The sequence below is a fragment of the Gallus gallus genome, chromosome 4 (genome assembly GCF_016699485.2).
Source record: "Gallus gallus isolate bGalGal1 chromosome 4, bGalGal1.mat.broiler.GRCg7b, whole genome shotgun sequence".
NCBI lineage: Eukaryota > Metazoa > Chordata > Aves > Galliformes > Phasianidae > Gallus > Gallus gallus.
In genome coordinates, this window is record NC_052535.1 from 31,129,223 (window position 1) to 31,150,426 (window position 21,204).

The following is a 21,204-nucleotide window of genomic DNA, read 5'->3' on the forward strand; positions in this document are numbered from 1 at the left end:
AGGAAAGATCAGCCTTGTGCTGTTTGAAACTCATGACGAGATGTTGGGTTTTTTTTGTTTGTGCCACATGGAGCCTGTTTCCTATGTGTCCTCAGCCCCTTCTCTGCACAGCATACCCGGCTGCCTAATTACTACGCAGTTTTATTTTAGGGAATGTGGTGGGATTTATAAGTTCTTTAGTAGAAGGTGTCATTTTGTTATGCATTTAGACAGGAGAGATTTCAATATAAAGGAGAGGGGATCATGAGATAAAGGGAGCTTAAACGAGAGGAAGAGTCAGTATTAAATAATTTAACGTGAAAAGAACAAAGATATTCAGGCTGAACAAGATAAAGAGAAGTGTTAATTATAAATAGGAAAGTCGAGGAGAAAAAGTGAAAATATATGGGAAACAGTTTACAACACATTTATATTTCTCACAGGCACTTAGTCACATCACCTCAGCTTTTCTCAGCAGCCAGGAGAGATGGCTCTGCTGATCCCATTAGCTGGTTTTGCTCTTGGAAATGGAGCTCACAACGCTTACTCTGTCCTGGCCTAGGCGCTTATGCTGTTATCAGTAAGGACTCTTTTGGTTGTTGCTACCGAACGTTATAAAATGCCACTGAGTGCCCACGTATTGCCAGCTGCAGGACTCAATGCCCTTAGCACAAAGCTGTAGTAAGAACGGTGTGAAAGTTCAACTTAAAACAGCACTTAAGGGGACTTAAACACGTAAACGGGCGTGCTTTTCTAAATAAAAACTAGGAAATGAGAAAAGCTATCTATTTCTATAACGGCATGACTTCTCAACCCTCCCCACCCTGAAGCTTTAAATGTATAATGCTTTTTGTCTGCGGTTTAGGATTCAGATGTTTAAGATTATTAAAATCAAGTAATTGTCACAATAATTCAACTGGCATGACAAAGCTGTGTTTGAAACCACTTACTAGCTTCTTTAACTGCAACTTTAAGAACAACATTTTCAATTTACTTTCTTGACAAGCGTGAAAAATCGTTCATACTTAAACCTGAAAAATGAAACAACAAAAAAGTAAAGATAGCTTCTCTCTATTATTTCACAGTTAGCAATATTTGAATTTAACGTGCTAGATAAGGCACTATAGAGAGAACAGTGCAGCACTTTTGTACCTTTTTCTCCTTGCACTTCCCCAAATAACTTTTTGGTATTGCAATAATACAGAACTTCCTGAAACATGAGCAGTTTCAGAATAAAAACCTTTACTTTGTGTAGGAAAGAAGCAGATGATTTGTTCCTGGGTGTGTGCACACGCCAGCTTTTTACTACGGTATCAGCGCAATTAGCCACTCACAGAGGGCAGAGCATACAAGTGACAGGAAGAGGAGAGCAATCATCCCAGCCTTCTGTACTTATCACAAAGGTCAGGTTTGGAAAGGGCAACCCATGGAGAAACGACAAATGCGTGAGACAGCTGGTAGAAGAACGGTTTGTCTTAGGGTTGCTGAAAACAGGCTTTTAGAAATTCAAGGCTTATTTTTGGTGAACGAATGTCCATGAGAAAAGGCTTGTCCACGAGGGAGGCCAGCCCGTGCTCCAAACTTTCAGATGGAGCCCAATTTGTCTTGTGCCTGTCCCTCTAGATTTTAACAGGATCAAAGAGTTACAAGGTTCAGAGAAATAGGGCAAATTCCCTAGCTTCCCTGAGAGAAGATGTCAGGGAATTTCCTTAGTTTTTCCTAAATCTGCTAATCTGACTTCAGACTATGCTACCCGTTGCTTCATGTTTCTCTGATCTGTGCACGTCACTGCCGTGCCCTGTCCAACCCTCCACTGACCCAGCTAAGAGCCAAGTTCAGGGCTCTGCTGAGCTCTGATCACAGCCAGTTTGGATATTTGGGAGAATAAAGTTTCAAGACCAACATGATGTGGAATAGAAAGATACAGGTGTAGACACATCCTTTGTGCTCAGCAAATTCACTTTTGTTGACCTACTTTGAACTTCAAGTCACATTCACACATCACAGCTTGACCATTCACTCCGTGCCAGCCACCATGATTTCCCTCTGCAGGATGGGAACCAAGAAGTTTGTTGTAGATTTGAAAGTATAGATTTACAAAAGAATGTTATGCCTCCCCTCCTCTTAGTAAACCAAGCCATTCCAAGTGCCGGGAAAAACGGGAGCTTGTGGTAATCTAGCCTCATGGTGCAGCTATTTCCCTACATCAAAGTAAATTCCACATGGAATGTGGAAAAAAAATGGACTTCTAAGCATCCCCACAGGAAGATCTGTGCATGTGCTGCCTAAGCCAGTCCTGAGAGCCTTTGTTCCCTCTCATCCCTGTGGCACCAGGCTCCTCTGCAGTGCTGCAGCTGGGAAACTCATTTCTTTTTTCCTCAACTTTTGTGTATACCAAGGTGGAGAACTCGGACTGCAAGGCTTTTTCGCACCACCGGTTGTGCAAGCATAGATCCAAACATGTTTGCGCTGCAAACTAGCAACTGCAGTACATGTACAAAGAACGGACCTCACTTCAGTAGAGCACTCATTAGAGCCAAAGTGATCCATACCACTGAAAATTCAGACTTCAGTACACATGAGGACCACCAAGCCAAAGCTGTCTGGTGTTTGCCCCTTGGCAGCAACCTGAATTGAATGAAAATCCAAACTCCTCTGCCACCTCCTGCAGACATCATCACCAGCCCTGTCCTAAAGATTCAAGAGAGCTCCTGGATGTACCAGACCCCATCTGCTGGGGGGATCAGCTCCACTTCTGCCTCTCCCCTTGAAGTTTCAGAGTTAAGTGGAAAACTTATCTCAAATATGAAAGCAGGTTAAAAAAGAAAAGTGTAACAAGTGGAGTCAGGAAGGGAAATTAAGACACTAATTAATGAGAAAAATATATAAACAGAAAGGAGGAGATTCTTTAAAAACTATTTAGTAACAGACCAGCTTCTGTGCAGATATATCTGTCAATACAAAAAAAAAAAAAAAAAAAAATCAGGATGCTGACAACCCTTCATCCCACAGTCTGTGGCATTAATAAATGATGAAGCATTAAAAAACTGGGACACTTTGTGCCTATAACAATATCACACGAGGACAAGGGAATAAAGCTGGAACAAAACAAAGGACATGATTGTGTATTGCTGGCAAATAATTATATAAATGAAAAACAAAACCACAGAAACAAATACAGTACGCCCCCCCAGCCACCAAATAGAAGAGAAATGACTGCCTCTTTTTCTTTTTTCTTTTTTCCTTTTTTTTTTTTGTCAGTAATCAGATCTAGATTTGAAAGTCAGCACTGCGTGATTAAAGTTTTGGATGCAGTCGTTATTCCAGCAGCATCCAGTTCAAGCTGATGAGTTAAACCAAGACAGAGGGGAGTTGGGATGAAAGTGGAGATTTAAAGTGAAGTTGAGGTAGAGTTTTGGGGTACGTATCTCCCCAGGGCAAATAGCACCTCCAAAGACACAACCTGAAGGAAAAGCCTTTTAAATCTCTAATTCCTGCGGTGTTTCAACAGCGTGAATCAGATTTCACAAAGTTTTCCAAGCAGCATCCCTGCTGCTGGCCATCTATGAAGCCTGTGCCACGCAAGATATCGAAAGGGAATTTTGAGTTGCTCTTCACATGCATCTCATCCAAGCTCCCTGGTTTTGTTTCATGCAAGCAGCTTAAATGCCAAAGCCTTGTGCTGTGGCGAGCATGGGAAAGGACTCCTCTTTGTAAGTGCAAGCAAGTCATAAAACACAGAACAGAAACGAGAAACAAGAAAAGCAGATGAACGCAGGGAGGGATCGTCTTGTTATGTAGGCCGGGCTGAAAAATTGAAGCCTGAGGAGGCTGTATTAGGCAGGGCCCTCCGTTTCCTTTATAGAACATGCATTAAGAGGAGTTCTGCCTTGATCCCTTTAGGAAGCTGGAGAGTTACAACAGTGCCTTTTTCCCTGGGAGCATTTCTAAGCCTTCCTCATAGGAAGCTTTCCTTGTGGTGAATTCTCAAGCAGATCAAATGTAAAGGCAAATCCCAATTCAGAATTAATTGGCATATATATTTTTTTTTTTTTCCGGGAGATGGAGGGATATTGAATTCCTTCCGTGTAGATGAACTCACAGCGTTCCTGCAAGCTCACATTTGAGGGATCTGTACCTGACTTCGTAAGCTTGCAAGCACAAAGCCTGCAGCAAAATACATCTTTCTGGTTTTGCCACCCCACCCTGCTATTCAGCTCCTTTCCAGTCTGTTGACCACAACCCGCATTTACTCCAGCATTTTTCTGCAGCCTCAGCTTCCTTCAGTTTTGTTGTAGTTGTGGGTGCAGTGTCACAGAGCAAGCTGTGCCTGGCATTAAGCAGTCCCAACACCGTTGTATACTCAGAGCCAGATGATCAATGATGTCAGGAACCTCCCTGTTCTAGGAGTCGAGAGTAATGCCTCGTTTGGAAGCACTTAGCATGCTTAGCCCCAAGTTCATAAACACCACGTCCTTACCTTCCATTACTTTATGAAAGAAAGTGAAGGTGTTCCTACCATGGTGGACCACCATCCCCTCGAGCCATGATTCTGCTCTGAGAAGGGCACTACTTTAAAGAATTGAAAAAAAAAAAAAAAAAAAAAAAGAATGAAAGCATTGCCAACAGAGCAGCACATCCACTGCATAAGTACCACCACTTAGTTATCCAGACAGGTATTCACTTTTCATCTGCCATCCAGCAGCTATCTGTGCATACAGCAAGCTTCATCTGAGTCACGCAGTAATAATCACTGCTTATATACAAGATCCCTTGTGTACTGTATATTAATGTCTGGCTGGTAATTTAATGGCACCTCTAGGCATAAACAAAAGTTTATTAAAACAGTAAGTAAAATGTTCCTGAAGACTGGCCTGCATTTTTAATTTTCTACTCAGCATTCCAAAATACAGAGCAGCCTTTTTATGCAAAAAGAAGGCTACGGAGTTAACACCAAGTAGCAGCGTTTTGCACAAGTTAGACAAAGCACGGCCTAGAGCAATAGGATACTTTACTTATATTAACAACCCTTTCTTTTCTTATCATCTCAAACAACCATCACCAAACAAAAATTTGGATTACTAGAAAACATGCGCAACTCAAGAAAGCAGCAGCATGTCGATTACTGCTCAGAACCCAGGCGCTTGGCAGCCCTAGGCCAGGCAGCCGAGGCCTGGAGTCCCTGCCAGCAGCTGGCAGTGCCCTCTGTAGTTAAGAGCAGGCTGTGCTCTGAGCAGTGGTATAGGATCACAATGCTGTGCCTGCCCCACACACACATCCTCCTTCACACAAGATGCACGTGCCACAAATTCTGGTGATTCACAGACCAGCGAGTTTTGGGTTTTTTTTTTATGATAAAAGCTGGAGCTCAATAAAAGGCGGGTATTATGTGCTTCATCTTTACTGCACATACATGGTAAACTGAAACGGCGTGTGCTAAGAACTACAGCACTTCCCAGCTCCCAGATGGTGACACGCCGCATTCCCACACCAAAACATCACCCACCGGTGCTCCGTCTTACTAAACATCTCGATTTCTACAGCAAGGAAACTCGAACACTCAGGCAACACAGAAGACAGCCAGATATGCTCCCATGTCCTTCACCTACGGGACCAGAGCACATGCCTTGAAGCGTTTGTCATAACCTAGAGCACTTTCCTGCTTGCCAAACCAAGTCACGCAGGCATCTGAGAAGTCTCCTGCAAACAGCACCGAAGGAGGAGAAAGACTGCAGGTGCTGCAGAGGAAAATCTCCTAGATAAGTCTTTTAATGCCTGCGTAGTAAAACAAATCTGGGTTTGGGGTTTTTTTTTGTTGGTGGTGCATTCCTCAGTGTTGAACACAATTCAGCTTTTTATCTTTAGGACACAATTTCCTCAGTCTTGAGAGATCATAATGAAAACAGATTTGCTACTGCTCCGCTAGCTTTAACCTGCAGAGCTTGGTGTCCCAGTTTATTTATAATGGTTTAACCCCTAATGAATAGACTCTTGCACCTCTCACCATCTTCTTAAAGATTAGATGTCTAAGCACACGGCACTACGTGTAGGAACACAAGCCTCAGACATGAACCTGATTTCTTCTGTTCTTCAGAAATTGCTGGCACTTCTCACGCAAAAGGAGGCAGAAGGCAAAGTGCCAGGGGTCATTATAGTCCTGGTGCACACTTCGTGGTATTTCACACTTCCCATTAAAGACCAGGCAATATATTAGTCTTTGATAAAATGGCTGGCTGTTATTGACCTAAGATAAAACAATGCCACAAAATATTCAGGCACAATGGAATACTAACACAAATAGGAGGTTGCAGAATCCAGCCCAGAGCATAAAATTAGGCAAATTTGCACTGCTGTTAGTGGCTTCAGACTTGCCATGGCAGCGTGTCCCCCAAATCCTCAAAGAGATCAAGCAGTCTTCCATGCAGGAACAGAATTTGCATTCAAACCATTCCTTCAGGAAGGAAATTCAGTATAAGGTTTTACTTTCTAGGTTCTATGCCTCCTACAGAGGAGGATGGCTGCTTAGGACCCTCACCCTTCAAGGGAAGTATTCCTCACCATTTTAATCTCCATACTGTGATTTAATGCCACAGCTCCACGCTACGCTTGGGCACGTTTTTAAGGTGATGTGGCTTACCCTTAGTTTGAAGAAGACCTGTGACCTTAAATCATATGCAACAGCCTCATTTAAGAGCAGATATATAATCTGTGCCACGACAGCAACCCACTGACTACTTCTTTTCTGTTCCTGGAGTGAAGAAGAACGATGTTGGTCAGAGTCTGGAAGCTTTGCATATTCATACTTATCACAGTTGTTAAATGTTTGAAAATTCAGGTAATGAGCAGGCAATACTCCTGCTGCCTTTGTACTGCTTGGGGGTTTGCTATTCTCATAATATCTCTACAGAAACCATTCTATCAAGTCAGGGTTTTTTTCCCCTCAAATTGAATTAACACTTGTACATTGAAGTTTTCAACATCACCCATAAGATTTTTCGACTTGTCAAAAGAATCTGCACGGTCTCTAACCATGAATAAAAATGATTTTAGATATCATCTTTATTTCAAGTTTTATTTCTTGGGATTAATTTAATTGATTGTGCTGGTGGCTTGTTAAGCAGCTGCTGAAATAAACAGACCATTTGTCTTTCTGTGTAAACATATGGGTACCTGGTTTAATTATAGTTCATGCTAGTGCTGGGAGGGGAAAAAAACCCACAAAACAGAAAAGAACACCCCCTGTTTTCCAGAGTGATATCATAGATCTATAGTTGTAAGGATTCTCTCATAACAAATTTGTCTCCTTTTCCTCTGACTGGTTTTAATTATTCTTTTATCCTACTCATGATTTTCCTTCTATGTATCTACTGAACTCCTTTTCTGCATACATCCACAGGAAAAAGACGTTCATGTTTAATCCTTTCCTGATATAACTCGGAGTAGCCCCATAAATCTCTCCTTCAATATAATTCTCATTTTATGCTTTGCAGACCTAATCTTGATTTGTGTCTATTAAAACCATATTAACCTTGTTTTATGGCTGTATAACAGATCAGTCTAACCTGAGAACTTCAGATAAAATCAAAGGAGGTGTATTCCACTGGATTTTAAACACATTTTTCCTTTTCCCAGATGATTCTAATGAAGAAAATTGCCAGCAGAAATAATATTAATTAAAAACAACAACAAACCAGTGGTGGCAAATAATTCTTTCTAGACACCTTTTTTTCTTGCAAGGGTTATTCAGTTTCTTTAAAATCTTCAGACATCCAGATTTTCTTAGTGATACACATTATATAAGCCACAACTCATGGACTTAAGTGAGACATAAGACAAGGAGAAGTAGCTGGAGACTCCAGCACTGGAGCTAAAGCAAGCAAGAAAAAGTCACTGCTGTAATAAGACACAGGAAACTCAGAGACACATAAAATCAGTTATCAATAACATTTTAATGCTCAGGTAAGCACCATCCATAGCAGTAAACATTTGCGATGCAAATGAAATATTAATAAACAGCACATAGCTTTGTCTGAACAGTGGGAGTCTGCATAAACAAGACCTACGTTACCCACAGCCTCAGCTTTTTCCTCTCTGCTTTCCCTCTCCAACCGGACCGTTTCACCAGCTTTCTGTCATAGCCTGTCAAAGCACCAACAGGAGGGGGGTGAGAGCAAAGGACAAGGTGAACGCTTCAGGACTGGTTCATTTGGAGGCCATCAGAAGACCTTGGAAGGAGAAGAATAAGCTTTATTTCGCAGGAAACATTTGGCCACAAGCAGCCCCCACAAGCCTGAACCTAGCCAATATTCCCTTTTTCCCCACATGTTCTCATGCACCATTGCTTCTAATGCCATGCCATATTAGCCATACAACTGCATACCTGCCCAGACACACACGGGTGACCAGACTTCAACGTTCAGAAGTGAGTTTGGGCTTTGGTCCTCAGAAGGGCAGGGCAGGATAGCCACACATTCTACTTCACTGCTGCCCAGTGACATACCAGGTTTAGAAGACAAACCAAAGGTCTGCTTTTAAATGATATACGGATGAATATCTTACTTCGAGTAAATAGAATTTGACATTAGTTAATTTGTCACTAAACTGCTAAAAATTCAGATAAACAACCAAGATGAGACAGTAACCACACCATTGGCGCAGCTTGCTGAAGGCAGCTATTCATCTAATAACACACAAACTATCCTGATCTTCTCGTATCGGTTTATAATTTGGGGGCTATCTTGGGATATCCTATTTTTACGCTTAACGAAGGAACACACGAATTCTAATCAGTTTGGAAACCTCCAGAGTCCAAAGGGAATTTGCATTTCTGCATAAAGAAGGGCTGGATTCGGAGGAATAAGATGGGGATGATTTGGATTATACAGAATCAGGTAGGATGCTGCCATGGTCAGTTGCACCACAGGATTTAGCACAGTTGGTAAGAGTTACCTTTTCCCCCTCTTCTGGAACAAGGCCAGCTGTAATTAGACGTTATAATGAGCAAGTGAGCAAGATGTTTGAATTCACAGCAGAGCACTGAACTTGTTTTTCCTCACCTTCAGTAGCGTACTTCTGCCCTCCTTCTTCATCTTTTTGCTGTTTTGTAGTTTGTGTCAAACAAGCCTCGTTCTCCTCATTACAGACAAAAATCTTTGCTTGTCGAAGTGCTGAGAGAGCTAATTCTCGTAGTTCTCACTTGTTACAGAGGCCTCCTGCCAAAGAAGCCATTTGGCTTAAAACACAGCAAACAGCCTCTCCTTCTCTCCCCCACAGCTCACTTCAAGAAGTCTGTTTTCATAAACACTGCATCTTGTCTGCACTGAACAGCGCAACTTGAAGCTGCCATATCAAATACACTTACGGAAGGCAGCAACAAAGAAGTACCTCGACAGACTAATGATGACCTCCCACAAGCAAGGCACTTAGGAGGCTCGCTCACTTCCCTGCTTTGCATCTTAAAAAGTAACAGCTGAACGGCACAGTTACCAGGCGTACCTGTCCTGTTGGTCACAATGGAAACAAAAATCAGGAGCCATTGGCAGCAGAAATGGAGATGTCATTGACAAACTGAACCAGGCAGCTGGGGGGCAAATACATCTTAAAGCCAGATGAGTAATAGCCTCTTAACATACAAGTCCATATGAGCAAGAGAGCTATTCAGAAATAACTAATCCGTATTTCATAGCTCCGTACAATTCCTAGTGCAAGGAGGGGGGGGGCAAAAAACGCCTCGTGACAGTAACTTAGAAGTTCACAGGCACGTGGTCTTGCAGTGAGATTGTCGAGGTCATCATCGCTCAGTCCAAACACTGTATGCAAAGTGAAGATCCCTCATTGAGTTTCATCTGTTCTTACAGGCCCCATATCTGAGCAGAAAGCCTCAGTAGGAAGAGCGAGGAGGGAAGTGTTGGCTCTGTGCAAGTTAATAGGTGAAAAAAAAAGTCACAAAGTCCTGACCTTGTGGAAATCCCGTTAACATTTTTGGAAGTAGCAGAGCCCAACACATCCTTGCGGAAGAACCTCTGTGTTCGAATGACTGAACGTCCCACGGTTACACACCCCCACCAAATGAACAGCTGATGGTTCCCTTCTGTCAAGGCACAAATGCATTGTTGGACAAAACTGACACTGACACCCATTGGGCTCCTCCACATCAAGGGAAGGAACAAAGACATTCAAAACAGATGCAAATCAGGCTTTTGCTCAGAGATCAGGATTCACGCTTAAAAAAAGAAGACAGTAAGGATCACCCTAAATAGCAAACAGCTATCCTGCATTAACAGGGAACAAAACAACTAAAACGATGCTGAACCAAGCCATGATTTCAACAGTTGTGTTCTCGGTACCCAAGGCACTTTTAATAACAAAATATGTATCTGGAAACCAATGTAAAGAAGATTTTTGTAAGTGTCTGTTAGCAAGACCAAACTCTGACACTTTCTTTGGAGCTGGCTACAGCGATATGCCCTTAGGGCTTCTCACTGGGGTCTTGAAAAGCTCCTAGCTTTGTTTTTGTTTATTTTATTTTATTTTCCCTGCCTATATTTCCCTCTATCTTACAAAGCTGCATAGACCACTACTTACTCATTGCTTTGCTTTATTAAGATGCAGTTCATGTTTTCACCTGTGTTGTATGTTTTGCAACCATGAAATATGGATCTAAGATCCAAAAGATATGAGAGCGTACGGAGCCTTTCAGACACACATGCTTTTGGAGAAAAACACACCAGGCACGAGAGCAGTGCTGCACTGTTGTCTGTGACCCACAATAGCTTCTCAAACAGCAAATTGTTTCAGGTGCTACGTTAGAATGAGCAGAGAGCTCTTTCAGCATTTTCATCGAGTTCTACTAAAATCCCAGGTCTGACAGTGTGTCTTGACAAGCGAGTCCACATGAAATATGTTGCTAATTATTTATACACCTCTTCAAAGGCTCGGCACTTCTACTTGCACTTCTTGCTACTCCTACCTACCCAGGCCCTACAGCTGTTTTTCAATCACTGAACTGAAACCCCTTAGAGTAACAAGTTTATAATAGAGGTTCATAAACTCAGCAGTGATTAACAGCATGGGTTAATCAAATGAGTGTAGAACAGGCTTTCCCCCCTTTTCTTTAAAGAGAACTGGCCCCAAGTGCTTTTTCCCTTATTACCACACAGAAATAATTTCGCAATTAACTTTTACTTACTGGTGTCACAGCAGGCTCTGCGGAGCCCCAGCAGAAGCAAGAACCACTGTGCTTTGCAGCCCCTGGGCACGCAGGAACCATCTCCCCGCAGAGGCCACGCTACAGCGCAGCCACGGGAACTCAGTGATGTCCAGGCATCCCTGGGCGTTACTTGGTTCCTTATGAGAATCAGCAGTGCCAGGCCTGCCCACAGCCAAGCCTGCTGTGACAAACATCCAGCGAGCTCTGCACAGGAGCTGTTACCGAGTTCAGCTGCTTGAGACCACAACCTCACAGGTCACCAAGCAACAGCAGGAGAGGTGCCCTGCTACCACTATGGCAGCACCCCAAACTCTCAAAAGCTTGGAGCCAGGAAGACACTGCAGCCATAAAACAGCCTTTTAATGGCTCTTTCTAAACCCTGAATACAGCTTGCTGTCTGCCAGTAACCACAGCATTTCTGTCGAGAGTTTTCTGGAGCAGGATTTTGAAACAGGTCAGGCTGAAATTGCAATGCAATTCAGCTCTGATGAAGAAAAAAAGAAAACTCCTAGCATGAGTTAAGAACAGTGATGCAAAATAATTAGCTACCGAGCCAGTACTGAAACGTTTGCCATTTGTTTCGTCTCATCCAGTCAGCACTATTTTCTTGTGATACTTCCTTCTGGAAATAACTATCAGCTGTCAATCACTTTGATAAGTTTCTTTGGCTGTCACACCCTAATCACTGCATATACATGTTTTTTGCTGTTATTTAGCTACATCCACAAGTTCTCCTCAGGAACATGTGCTTTCTGCTAGCATACTGCAATGCCATTGCCTGTGATACCACCATCCTTCACCCAATTCTGTTTTCCAGAAATTAGGACAATGAAGGGGCAGGAAAACAAGCTCATGTGCATGTAAAATGTAAGTAGGCATCAAGCACATTCTGAACAGCACAGCTTTGGCACTCTGAAGTGGACATAGACAATTCAGGCCAAAAATTCTACTCTTTCAGAGAACCTTCCTGCTAGGACACATTTCAGAAACATAGTAAAAAAACAAATAAGAGAAAGAAGCCAGACTAATTTTTTCATTTTTATCCTCTCTAAGACTGTGGGGTGTTTTACTCAGAAAGTGACATTTCCCATTCCCTGCTTGTATTACACACCAAGCAGAGGAGGCAAGCAAACTTGTTGCTTTAACAACAGGAAAAAAAAAACAGCAAGTTTATCACAAAAGCTTGCTATAACACAGGACATCACACCATACAACACCAGGAACACAGAACAACACAAAGGGCCACAAAGACAAAACTGAAACCAGGTACCACTGAGGATATGCCTCTGTGAAGGGTCAGCTCCCACCTGCCGCTAAACCCTCACCTCATCTGGCACAGTGGTGTTCTCCCTACACCCCACAAAACAGTAGGCAAAGGCAGCTCAGGGGCAGCAAGCTGCCAGCATGCACGTCTTCTGCAGGGCAGGCAGCAGTGCCTCGCTGGGCCCTAATTAAGCCATCACACAGCTGCGGGCACTCACAGCAGATGAGGTTTAATGCTTGTAAAAGCTTGTAAAAAATTAATATAAAATATTATAATTAAAATGTCAGATACACATAAAAATGAAACAAAACAAAACAACGTAATAAAATAATAAAATAAAAATAACAAGAACATTCTGCCTTCCTTTAGACTGGACTGTATGGACCCAGTGAACACGTTTGCAGAGGCAGGCAAGCGCCCTGGCAGCTCAAGTCATTGTGCCAGAGATGCTGGCACTTTTTGGAGAGCATTGCTAATGATGTGCAGTAACAAATATGGACAGTTCTAGAAAATGTGCTGGACTGCACCAGAAAAACAGGCAACATTTTGTTCAAGCAAGTTAACCACTGCGTGCTCTGGAGATTAGCAAGTAAATCTGTAATTTGATGCTGCATTTACCATATATATATATATATATATGTATAAATGTGCATAGACATACACAGGTGAATGATGTAATCTTTAAAACTGCACGATCTTTGTGCTCTCCTTTGTGCAGTGAAGCAGTTCAGCACAAGTTTAGTTTGTCCCACTTCAGCAAAACATTTGAAGGCGGATGTTCATATGGGGGCTTTTCTGGACAAGTGCCTCCACGTATATTTTACACGGAACCATTTTATCATGCCTGGTGTTACTGGTAAAGCTCCCATGGAACTGCCTGGCTGCTTTCAGCAAGGGACTGAGTGCTGGAATCACGGTGCTGTCTCAGCACTGTGGGAGAGACGTGGTAATGTCCTACCTGGTGCTTCCAATGGGAAGCGTAGGTGGGAACTACAGTGGTATTAGACAAAACATCTCAGCCACAGAAAAAGGCTAGGGGAGCAAGCATAGCCAAGCAAGATTTGAAGGAACAAGTTTCACCCCCCAAAAAACAACAAAAAATCACTAGCAAAAAACCCAAACCAAAACAACAACAGCTACCAAAACAAACCAGGGAAGTCTGAACAGCTGAGCCAACACCTAGCACAGTGGAAAGGAGAGAAGAGGAATTCAAATTTCGTTTGAAAGCAGTGCAGAGGAAGATGGAGGACATTTAACAATTGGAGGAGATGACCTTGTCAGCTGAGGACATGTCAGTGTTTAATGGCAAAACAGAAAAAAAAAAAAAAGGAAGGTACTTTCTGAACTATTACAAGTCCTGAAAGACAGCTGCAGTGCAAGAAGCATCTCTGGCTGCATCAACTGTGCTCTGAGCACTCGCTTTCGCATTGCTCCACTGACATTGCACACAGAGATAGGGAGGAACTTTGTGCTTCTCTAAATGGGTGTGTTTGGAATATGGCTTGCGATAACTCACCTACATCAAGTGGAAATAATGAAAACAATTAACGACGGGTAGTCTAAGGTGCCACGGTTTTGTGTAGATCTGCAAGAATATAGTCCTGAGGACATCTGCACTGAATTACGGAATTTGTTTTTAATGAGCCGTGAGATTTTAATGTTTTCAGTACAAGGAGCGACTTGGGAGGAGGCTGAAATGGCTGTTTGTAAGGTAGGTAGGTTCCCTGAGAGACTTGAATTTGAGTTTCTTATCCGTTTTTATAGCCTAATACTTTCTTTCCCTCCGGAAACTACTTTATGTCTGCGGATTCTCTTCTCTACAGTTTTGCCTTTATCCAAAAGCAGAAGCAGCGAAGTTTGCCCCAGGTGCGGTGGCTCTGATTTCATGCAACGCTTGGGAAGACAGTGTGTCTCACAAACCTCAAGCCGAAAGGCAGACATAGCGATGGGTTTGCAGCGTGATGGGGACCTTGAGCTATGAAGCATGCAGTGGAAGGCAGAATCAGAGTGGGTGTATAAAGAGGACTTGCGTGCTGCCGTGCAGGAAGCCGAATGGCGACGGGTGACTCTGGCACCAGCTGCCACTGAACAGCACGGGGTGGCCGGGGCAGGAGAGCAGCGGTGCTGCCAGGTTGGGTCATGAGTGGAAAAGGCCTCGAAGGGGCCCTCCAGGAGTGCTGGAAGAGCCTGGGGGTCGAGGGGGCATTCCTGGTTTCCTGCTGGGCGGTCTCGGCTGGGCCCTGCTCAGCAGTCTGCTCACATCCCGCTCACACGGAGAATATCCAGCTTCCTTTGTCTAAAGTGTTGAGTGGTTATGAATAGTAAGGATAGACTATCTGTAATTATTTTTGAATAATTAATGGTTTTGTTAGATCCCTTCACTTTTACATTAGGTTTCTGTTAATGTAAGTTAAATCAAAATGTACTTCAGTTTCCAGGCGGCTCCCAAACGTATTTTTCATTCTTTCATAACATTACTTCAAGCACTCGATGAGGTGTCTGTGACCAAGTCGGCTCCCGAGCCGGCAGCCTCCGGTCCTCAGCACCTCGGAGAGAGCCCCGTCGGGCGGCCGCTCGTCGGGGGGCGACGAGGCGAAGCGGCGGATTCCCTCGCGGCTGCCGGGTGCCGCCCCCTGGGCGTGACAAGGACCTCGGCGGCCCCGGGGCTGCCCCTGAAGGCGAGGGGCGAGCTAACCCGGAGCCCCCCGCCCGTCCCGCCGCCCCCTGCCCGCGCGGAGCTAAACGCGCTCATTCAACACAAACGCCGCTAAAACTGCCGGGATAAATTATGCAGAGGGATTTCAGGATTTCTTTCAAGTAATTAAGTTTCGATTTCTTGCGTTTATTTCAGTGCCAGGAAGCACGGGGCGCCACGGATGGCAAAAAGTCTCCATTGATCGTTCCGGGCTGGAAGTTTGATTTCGTGACCGGACCCGGAGCGGGGCGGGGAGGCCGCGGGGACCCCCGCCGGGTGTGGGGGCGGCGGGCCGGGAAGGGCGGCGGCGGGGCCGGGGCTGTCCCTACAGCGCAGCCCCGCGGGGGGCGGCCGGGCCGGGCGCTGCCCCGCACCGAGGTGGGGTGCGCCGCGAGCGGAGCCCGCATCCGAACGAATGAAAAATTCATGGGGCGCATTAGGTTCGGTAAAATATGAATGCGCGGCTTTAAATTTTAATCGTAAATCAGAACGCGGATACATGAGAGGCGACAGGGATTTCTCCTCAGGTGTCCGCGCGGGTCAGGCCGGGGGCGTGGGCTGGGGGGGATCTCCCTTCCTTTAGGGCCCGTGGCTCCGGGGGCTGCCGGCCGGCTCCTGTCCTCCCCCCCCCGCAGCTCCGTCCTGCCGCGGGGCGGGGGGGGCAGCGGGCATCGCCGTGCGTCTCTCTCTGAAAGAAAAAAAAAAAAAAGAAAAAAAAAAAAAGAAAAAGAAAAATGACAATTGAAAGCCACAAAAACAATCGCTCCAAAAATGCGACCGCGGTGCCGCGGGCAGAGAGAGACCCGAGCTGAGAGGCAGGCGGGGACCGCGCGCCGCGACCGGGACGGGGGGCGGGGGGGGGAGCGGGGCGGTGCCCCCGCGGGGGCCGCGGGCTCTGCGCGCTGCGGTGCCGCTGCGGGCGGGGGGTGGGGGGGTGCGGGGAGCGCCGCTCCGTGAGCCCCGAGCCCGTCCGGCCCCGTCCCGACCGCGTGGGGCGGCGGCGGTGCGCGGCGGTTTGCGGAGAGCTGTCAGGTGCGATTACGATCCAGATTAATTCATATTAACGATATGCATCCTCCGCGCTCCCATGTGACGGCATACATTAGAACAACTATTGCGAGTAATTAAACTCAATGCGGGAGGGGTTAAAGATACGTCGTGGGGAGATTTGATTGCGATGGAACTCCTCGCCGACGTTGAGCCGCAGCGCGAGGCGCGCAGAGCCCTCTCCTCGAGGCCGCCTTCCCCCGGACCGCCCGGCGGAGCGAGGTATTTCTGCCCCTTTCTTTGCTTCTTCCCGGAAGGCGGGGGGTCCCCGCCGCGGGGCTCGGGGCACGGCGAGGGCCGAGCTGCGGCCGGGGCTCCTGCGCGGCTCTGCGCGGCTCTGCGCGGGCCGTGGGGGGCAGCGCCCGGAGCCCCGCGGAGCCCGAACGGTTCTCGGCGGAGTTTTGTCGGGCGTCGGAGCGGCTCGGCGGTTCGGGCTGATGAGCCGAGCGGAACGGCTTCTGAAGATTAAGCAAATTGGACAACCCTCGTTAATTAGAACATAATTTAAAGTTTGAAATGATATCGCTCACGAAGTCGCCTAATTAGCATGGCGGCGTGTTAATGGCCTGCTGAGACGCGGGGCTGCGGCGTGAGCTCCTCGAAGGCTCCCGAGAAAATCCTCTTTCCTGTGTTGTCATTAATAAAAGATTTCTATAGACTTCAGCCTTTCAACGGTGACACACAATTTATAGTACACACAATGCATTAGCCCATAGTGCCGCTCGATTTTTTTACTATTATGAAAACTAATAAATTCGTCAAGCTGAATTAAGCATACAAATCAGATGAGGCATAACAGATTACATATTGAAGCGCGGTGTCTCCCGAGCCTAAATGAAATTTCAATCTAATAATTCCTTCCTGGCCCGGCCGTAATTTGTTTAGAGATGTTGTTCTACTTCTTTCCAAGCGCTATTCGCACCATAATTAAATGATACTCAAGCTTTTAACTTTGATTTATTTCATTTCTCCGAGCCGGCGACAGTGAGAGCTGATACAATGCAATTTTTTTCTATTTCCCTTAAAATTACCAACTCTGCTGTTTAGGTGAGAAATTAAACACCTAAGCACTTCTGTTAACCTTCCCTCCGCAAAGTAAAATTCCTGGAAGCAGACCCGGCCGCCTCGCGGATCCTCGCTCCTTTCCCTCCCCCTTTCCCTTTCCCCTTCGGACGCGGAGCCCTGCGGGACCCCCCTCGGCCCCGGGGCAGACCCGGCCGCCGCCCCGCGGCTCCCCCCGCGCCCCCGTGAGAAGACCCCCGCCGGGCGGCTCTGGGCCCGCGGGCTCGTTTGGAGCCCGGACGGCACTTTTCCTTCCGTTTCCTTTTTTCCTTTTTTCTTTTCCCTCCTTCTTTTTTTCTTTTTTATTATTTTTAAAGGAGGTCTGATTTGGTGCGAGGGGGGAGCGCTTTTCCTTTCTTTTTTTTTTTTCTTGTCTTTTTTTCGTTTTTCCTTTTCCCTCTCCTTTTTCGTTTTTTCCCTCCCTCCCCTCGGAGGGAGGCGGCGGGGCGCGGCGCGGGGGTGGGCGCGGGGGCGGCGGGGGGCGGGCAGGGAGCGGCGGAGGAGGGGGCCGGGGCGAGCGGGCGGGCGCGTAGGGCCCTTGGCGGAGCCGGGCCGTAGTGACAGGCGGGAGGGGAGGGACGGAGGGGAGAGAGTAAAACCCAGCGGCGCGGCGGCGGGGAGGGCACTCGGCGAGCGGCGAGGGCCGGCGCCGGAGAGGAGACGGCGGCGGACGGCGGCGAGCGCGCGGGCGGAGGGCGGGAGGCACCCGCGCAACCCCCGCGCAACCCCGGCGCAACTCCCGCGCGCCGCCGGCTTCCCGGAGCCGCCTCTCCCGGCCGCGGGCTGCCCGGCGGGGCTCGGGCGGGCGGCCGGGGGCCGAGCGGGGCTTTTTGCGTTTTTCCTTCCGCCGGGGGAGGGGGGGCCGGGAAGGCGGGGGGGCTCCCGCGGCTTTTCCGGGGGGTCCGGGCCCCCCGGCCCCGCGCCGCCGCCCTCCTCCCGCGGGCGGCACGATGATGTCCCTGAGCAGCAAGCAGCCCTTCGGCCTTCCCCACGGCGGCGGCGGCGGCGGCGGCGGCGGCGGCGGCGGCGGTGGCGGCGGCGGCCTCCACGAAACCAAGTACTCGGCCCTGCACAGCGCCTCGCCCTGCCCCTCGGCCGCCGCCCCCGCCGCCAGCTCCCCCGGCGGCACCGGCTCCGGCGGCACCGCCGGACGCGGCTCCGGCTCCGGCTCCGGCGGCGGAGGCTCGGGCTCGGGCTCCGGCTCCGGCTCCGGCGGCGGCGCGGAGGCGATGCGGCGGGGCTGTCTGCCCGCCCCTCCGGTAGGTGCCCGCCGCCCGCCGCCCGCTTTAAGGGAACCCCCGGCGGCCCCGCGCCCGCTGATGATTTTTTCATGGCCGCGCAGCGAATCGCCCGGCCCGAGCGGTGCGTGCGCGGCTCCCGCCGCCCGTATGAATTTTGATGACCCGGGTGCGGCGTGGCCGGGCGCTGCCGCGCGGCCGTGTGCACGCTCCTCGCGTTCCTCTCCCCCCTTTTCTCTCTCTCTCTCTCCCTCTCTCTCTCTCTGGCTTTTTTTTTTTTTTTTTTTTTTCGCCGGGATTTCTCTCTTAACATGCGGGGAAGGTCGTAGCGGCGCGGCGGAGCGCGCGGGGAGGCGAATTCCCCGCTGAGCGTTATGTGCGCCTTCTATTTGCAATTGCAGAGCAATATATTCGGCGGTCTGGACGAGAGCCTGCTGGCCCGCGCCGAAGCCCTGGCAGCCGTGGACATCGTCTCCCCCGGCAAGAGCCACCACCCGCACCCGCCGCACCACAGCCCCTTCAAGCCGGACGCCACGTACCACACCATGAACGCCATCCCCTGCACGTCGGCCGCCTCCTCCTCGTCGGTGCCCATCTCGCACCCGTCCGCGCTGGCGGGCGCCCACCACCACCACCATCACCACCACCACCACCACCACCCGCAGCCGCACCAGGCTCTGGAGGGGGAACTCTTGGAGCACCTGACGCCGGGGCTGGCGCTGGGCGCCATGGCGGCCCCCGACGGCGCCGTCGTCTCCTCGGCGCCGGGCCACGCTCCGCACATGGCGGGGATGGCCCCCATGCACCCCGCGGCGCTGGGCATGGCCCACGCGCACGGGCTGCCGGCCCACATGGGCTGCGTGAGCGACGTGGACGCCGACCCGCGCGACCTGGAGGCGTTCGCCGAGCGCTTCAAGCAGCGCCGCATCAAGCTGGGGGTGACCCAGGCCGACGTGGGCTCGGCGCTGGCCAACCTGAAGATCCCGGGCGTGGGCTCGCTCAGCCAGAGCACCATCTGCCGCTTCGAGTCGCTGACGCTGTCGCACAACAACATGATCGCCCTCAAGCCCATCCTGCAGGCCTGGCTGGAGGAGGCCGAGAAGTCGCACCGCGAGAAGCTGGCCAAGCCCGAGCTCTTCAGCGGCGCCGAGAAGAAGCGCAAGCGGACCTCCATCGCCGCCCCCGAGAAGCGCTCGCTCGAGGCCTACTTCGCGCTGCAGCCGCGGCCCTCCTCCGAGAAGATCGCCGCCATCGCCGAGAAGCTCGACCTCAAGAAGAACGTGGTGCGCGTCTGGTTCTGCAACCAGCGCCAGAAGCAGAAGCGCATGAAGTACTCCGCGGGCATCTGAGCGCGGCCCGGCGCTGCGGCTCCGCGGGACGACGGGAGGAGGAGAGGGGGAGGCGGCCGCCGGGCCGCAGCCGGAGGTACCGCGGGTTCGCCCCGCCGCGCCCGGGGCCTCGGGACGGGGACTGCCGGCGGGAGCCGCGAGAGACGTCTCTAAAGTATTTTCATTTAGATAAGAATAATAATGATAAAAAAGAAGAAGAAGAAGAAGAAAAAAAAAACACAAAGGCAGGCTTTTCTGCATTTACACTGCGAATTATAAATATATATATATATATTTTTACTGTGGTTCCTGCCCCCGCCCGCCCCGAAGTTGTGACGCTGAGGGAAGAGCCGCTCCGCCGCTCCTCGGAGCCGCCGGTAGATTGCCGCCCGACAGCCCCTGTAAATTATTGATTTCTCTCGCTGGCAACTTCATTCCGTGCTCATTCCAATTAATTACACCTCCTCCATCTAAGTCTTGAGAACAGTTAAAAAAAAAGAAAAAGAAAAAAAAAAAAGAAAAAAAAATTTGCTTAGTGAGAATCAAACATTTTGTGTTGGTAGCATCGATGAACGTGAGCTTTCCTCCCCCGCCCTCCCCTCTGTAAATTCCCACCCGAGGTTCCGCTTCGGTTCTCCGCGGGCGGCCGTCCCCGCAGCGCCGCGCGGGCTCAGCCCCGTCCGGGTACCCGCGGGGCTCCGCTCCGCGCCCCGCGTCGCGTCGCATCGCGGCGCTGCCCGCCCGGCTCGCTCCCTCCGCTCTCCACGTATCGATTTCCCTATTTCTTTGCTCCGCCGCTCGCTTCGCTGTTTCTTTCTTTATCGCCTTTCATCGCAATACTTTTACACGGAGGAAAGCCCCCTTTTTTCCGGAGGTCTCTTCGGAGCAAAGCCGCGGTTCCGTTCGCACGGAGGGCAGCGAGCAGCGCCCGCCCGCCCGGCCCCGGCCCCGCACCGCCCGCGGGGAGCGCCCGTGGAGCGCGGGGCTGCGCCGCGCCGCGCTCGGAGCGGGGCCGCTCGGAGCCCCGCGTTGTGTACACGCCCCGCTTTCGTTGGCTGTTTATTTTTATTGATTTTTTTTTCGGTTTTTTTTTTTTTTTGTTAATAGGAGGTTTATTTATTCTAGTAATGTACCGAGTTATTTTTCAATGGTGTTGGATCGTCTTTCATTAATAAAAAAACCAAAAAGATGCTCGTGTTTGTTCCTTGGCGCGGCGCGGGCGCTGCTCGGCTCCGTCCCCCTTCCCCGCTCGGCCCGGCAGCACCGCGGACAGCTCCGCACCGCGGGAGAGGGAGGGGAGCGGGAGCGCTTCCCGGCGGCTGAAAAAGAGAGAAAAAAAAACACGAAATAATTAAGGAAAAAAGAAAAAAGAAAGAAAAAAA

General features: G+C 49.1%; 1 protein-coding gene across 3 annotated transcripts; it reads left to right on the forward strand.

Annotated features, from left to right (window-relative positions):
• Nucleotides 1-16,133: 16,133 nt before the first annotated feature.
• POU4F2 (POU class 4 homeobox 2) lies at nt 16,134-21,204 on the forward strand. 3 transcript variants are annotated; one of them, XR_006939097.1, is made up of 2 exons: nt 16,134-16,416; nt 18,896-18,926. XR_006939097.1 is itself a non-coding variant. In XM_046940594.1 (2 exons), the coding sequence occupies exons 1-2, from the start codon at nt 18,207-18,209 to the stop codon at nt 20,233-20,235; spliced, it is 1,752 nt and encodes a 583-aa protein (XP_046796550.1). In that variant the 5' UTR covers nt 18,023-18,206; the 3' UTR covers nt 20,236-21,204. The 3 variants fall into 3 exon arrangements, 2 of the variants coding, with proteins under 2 accessions (XP_046796550.1, XP_004941028.4); XM_046940594.1 differs by lacking the exon at nt 16,134-16,416 and adding an exon at nt 18,023-18,618 and having other exon boundaries at nt 18,896-21,204; XM_004940971.5 differs by lacking the exon at nt 16,134-16,416 and adding an exon at nt 18,096-18,515 and having other exon boundaries at nt 18,896-20,039.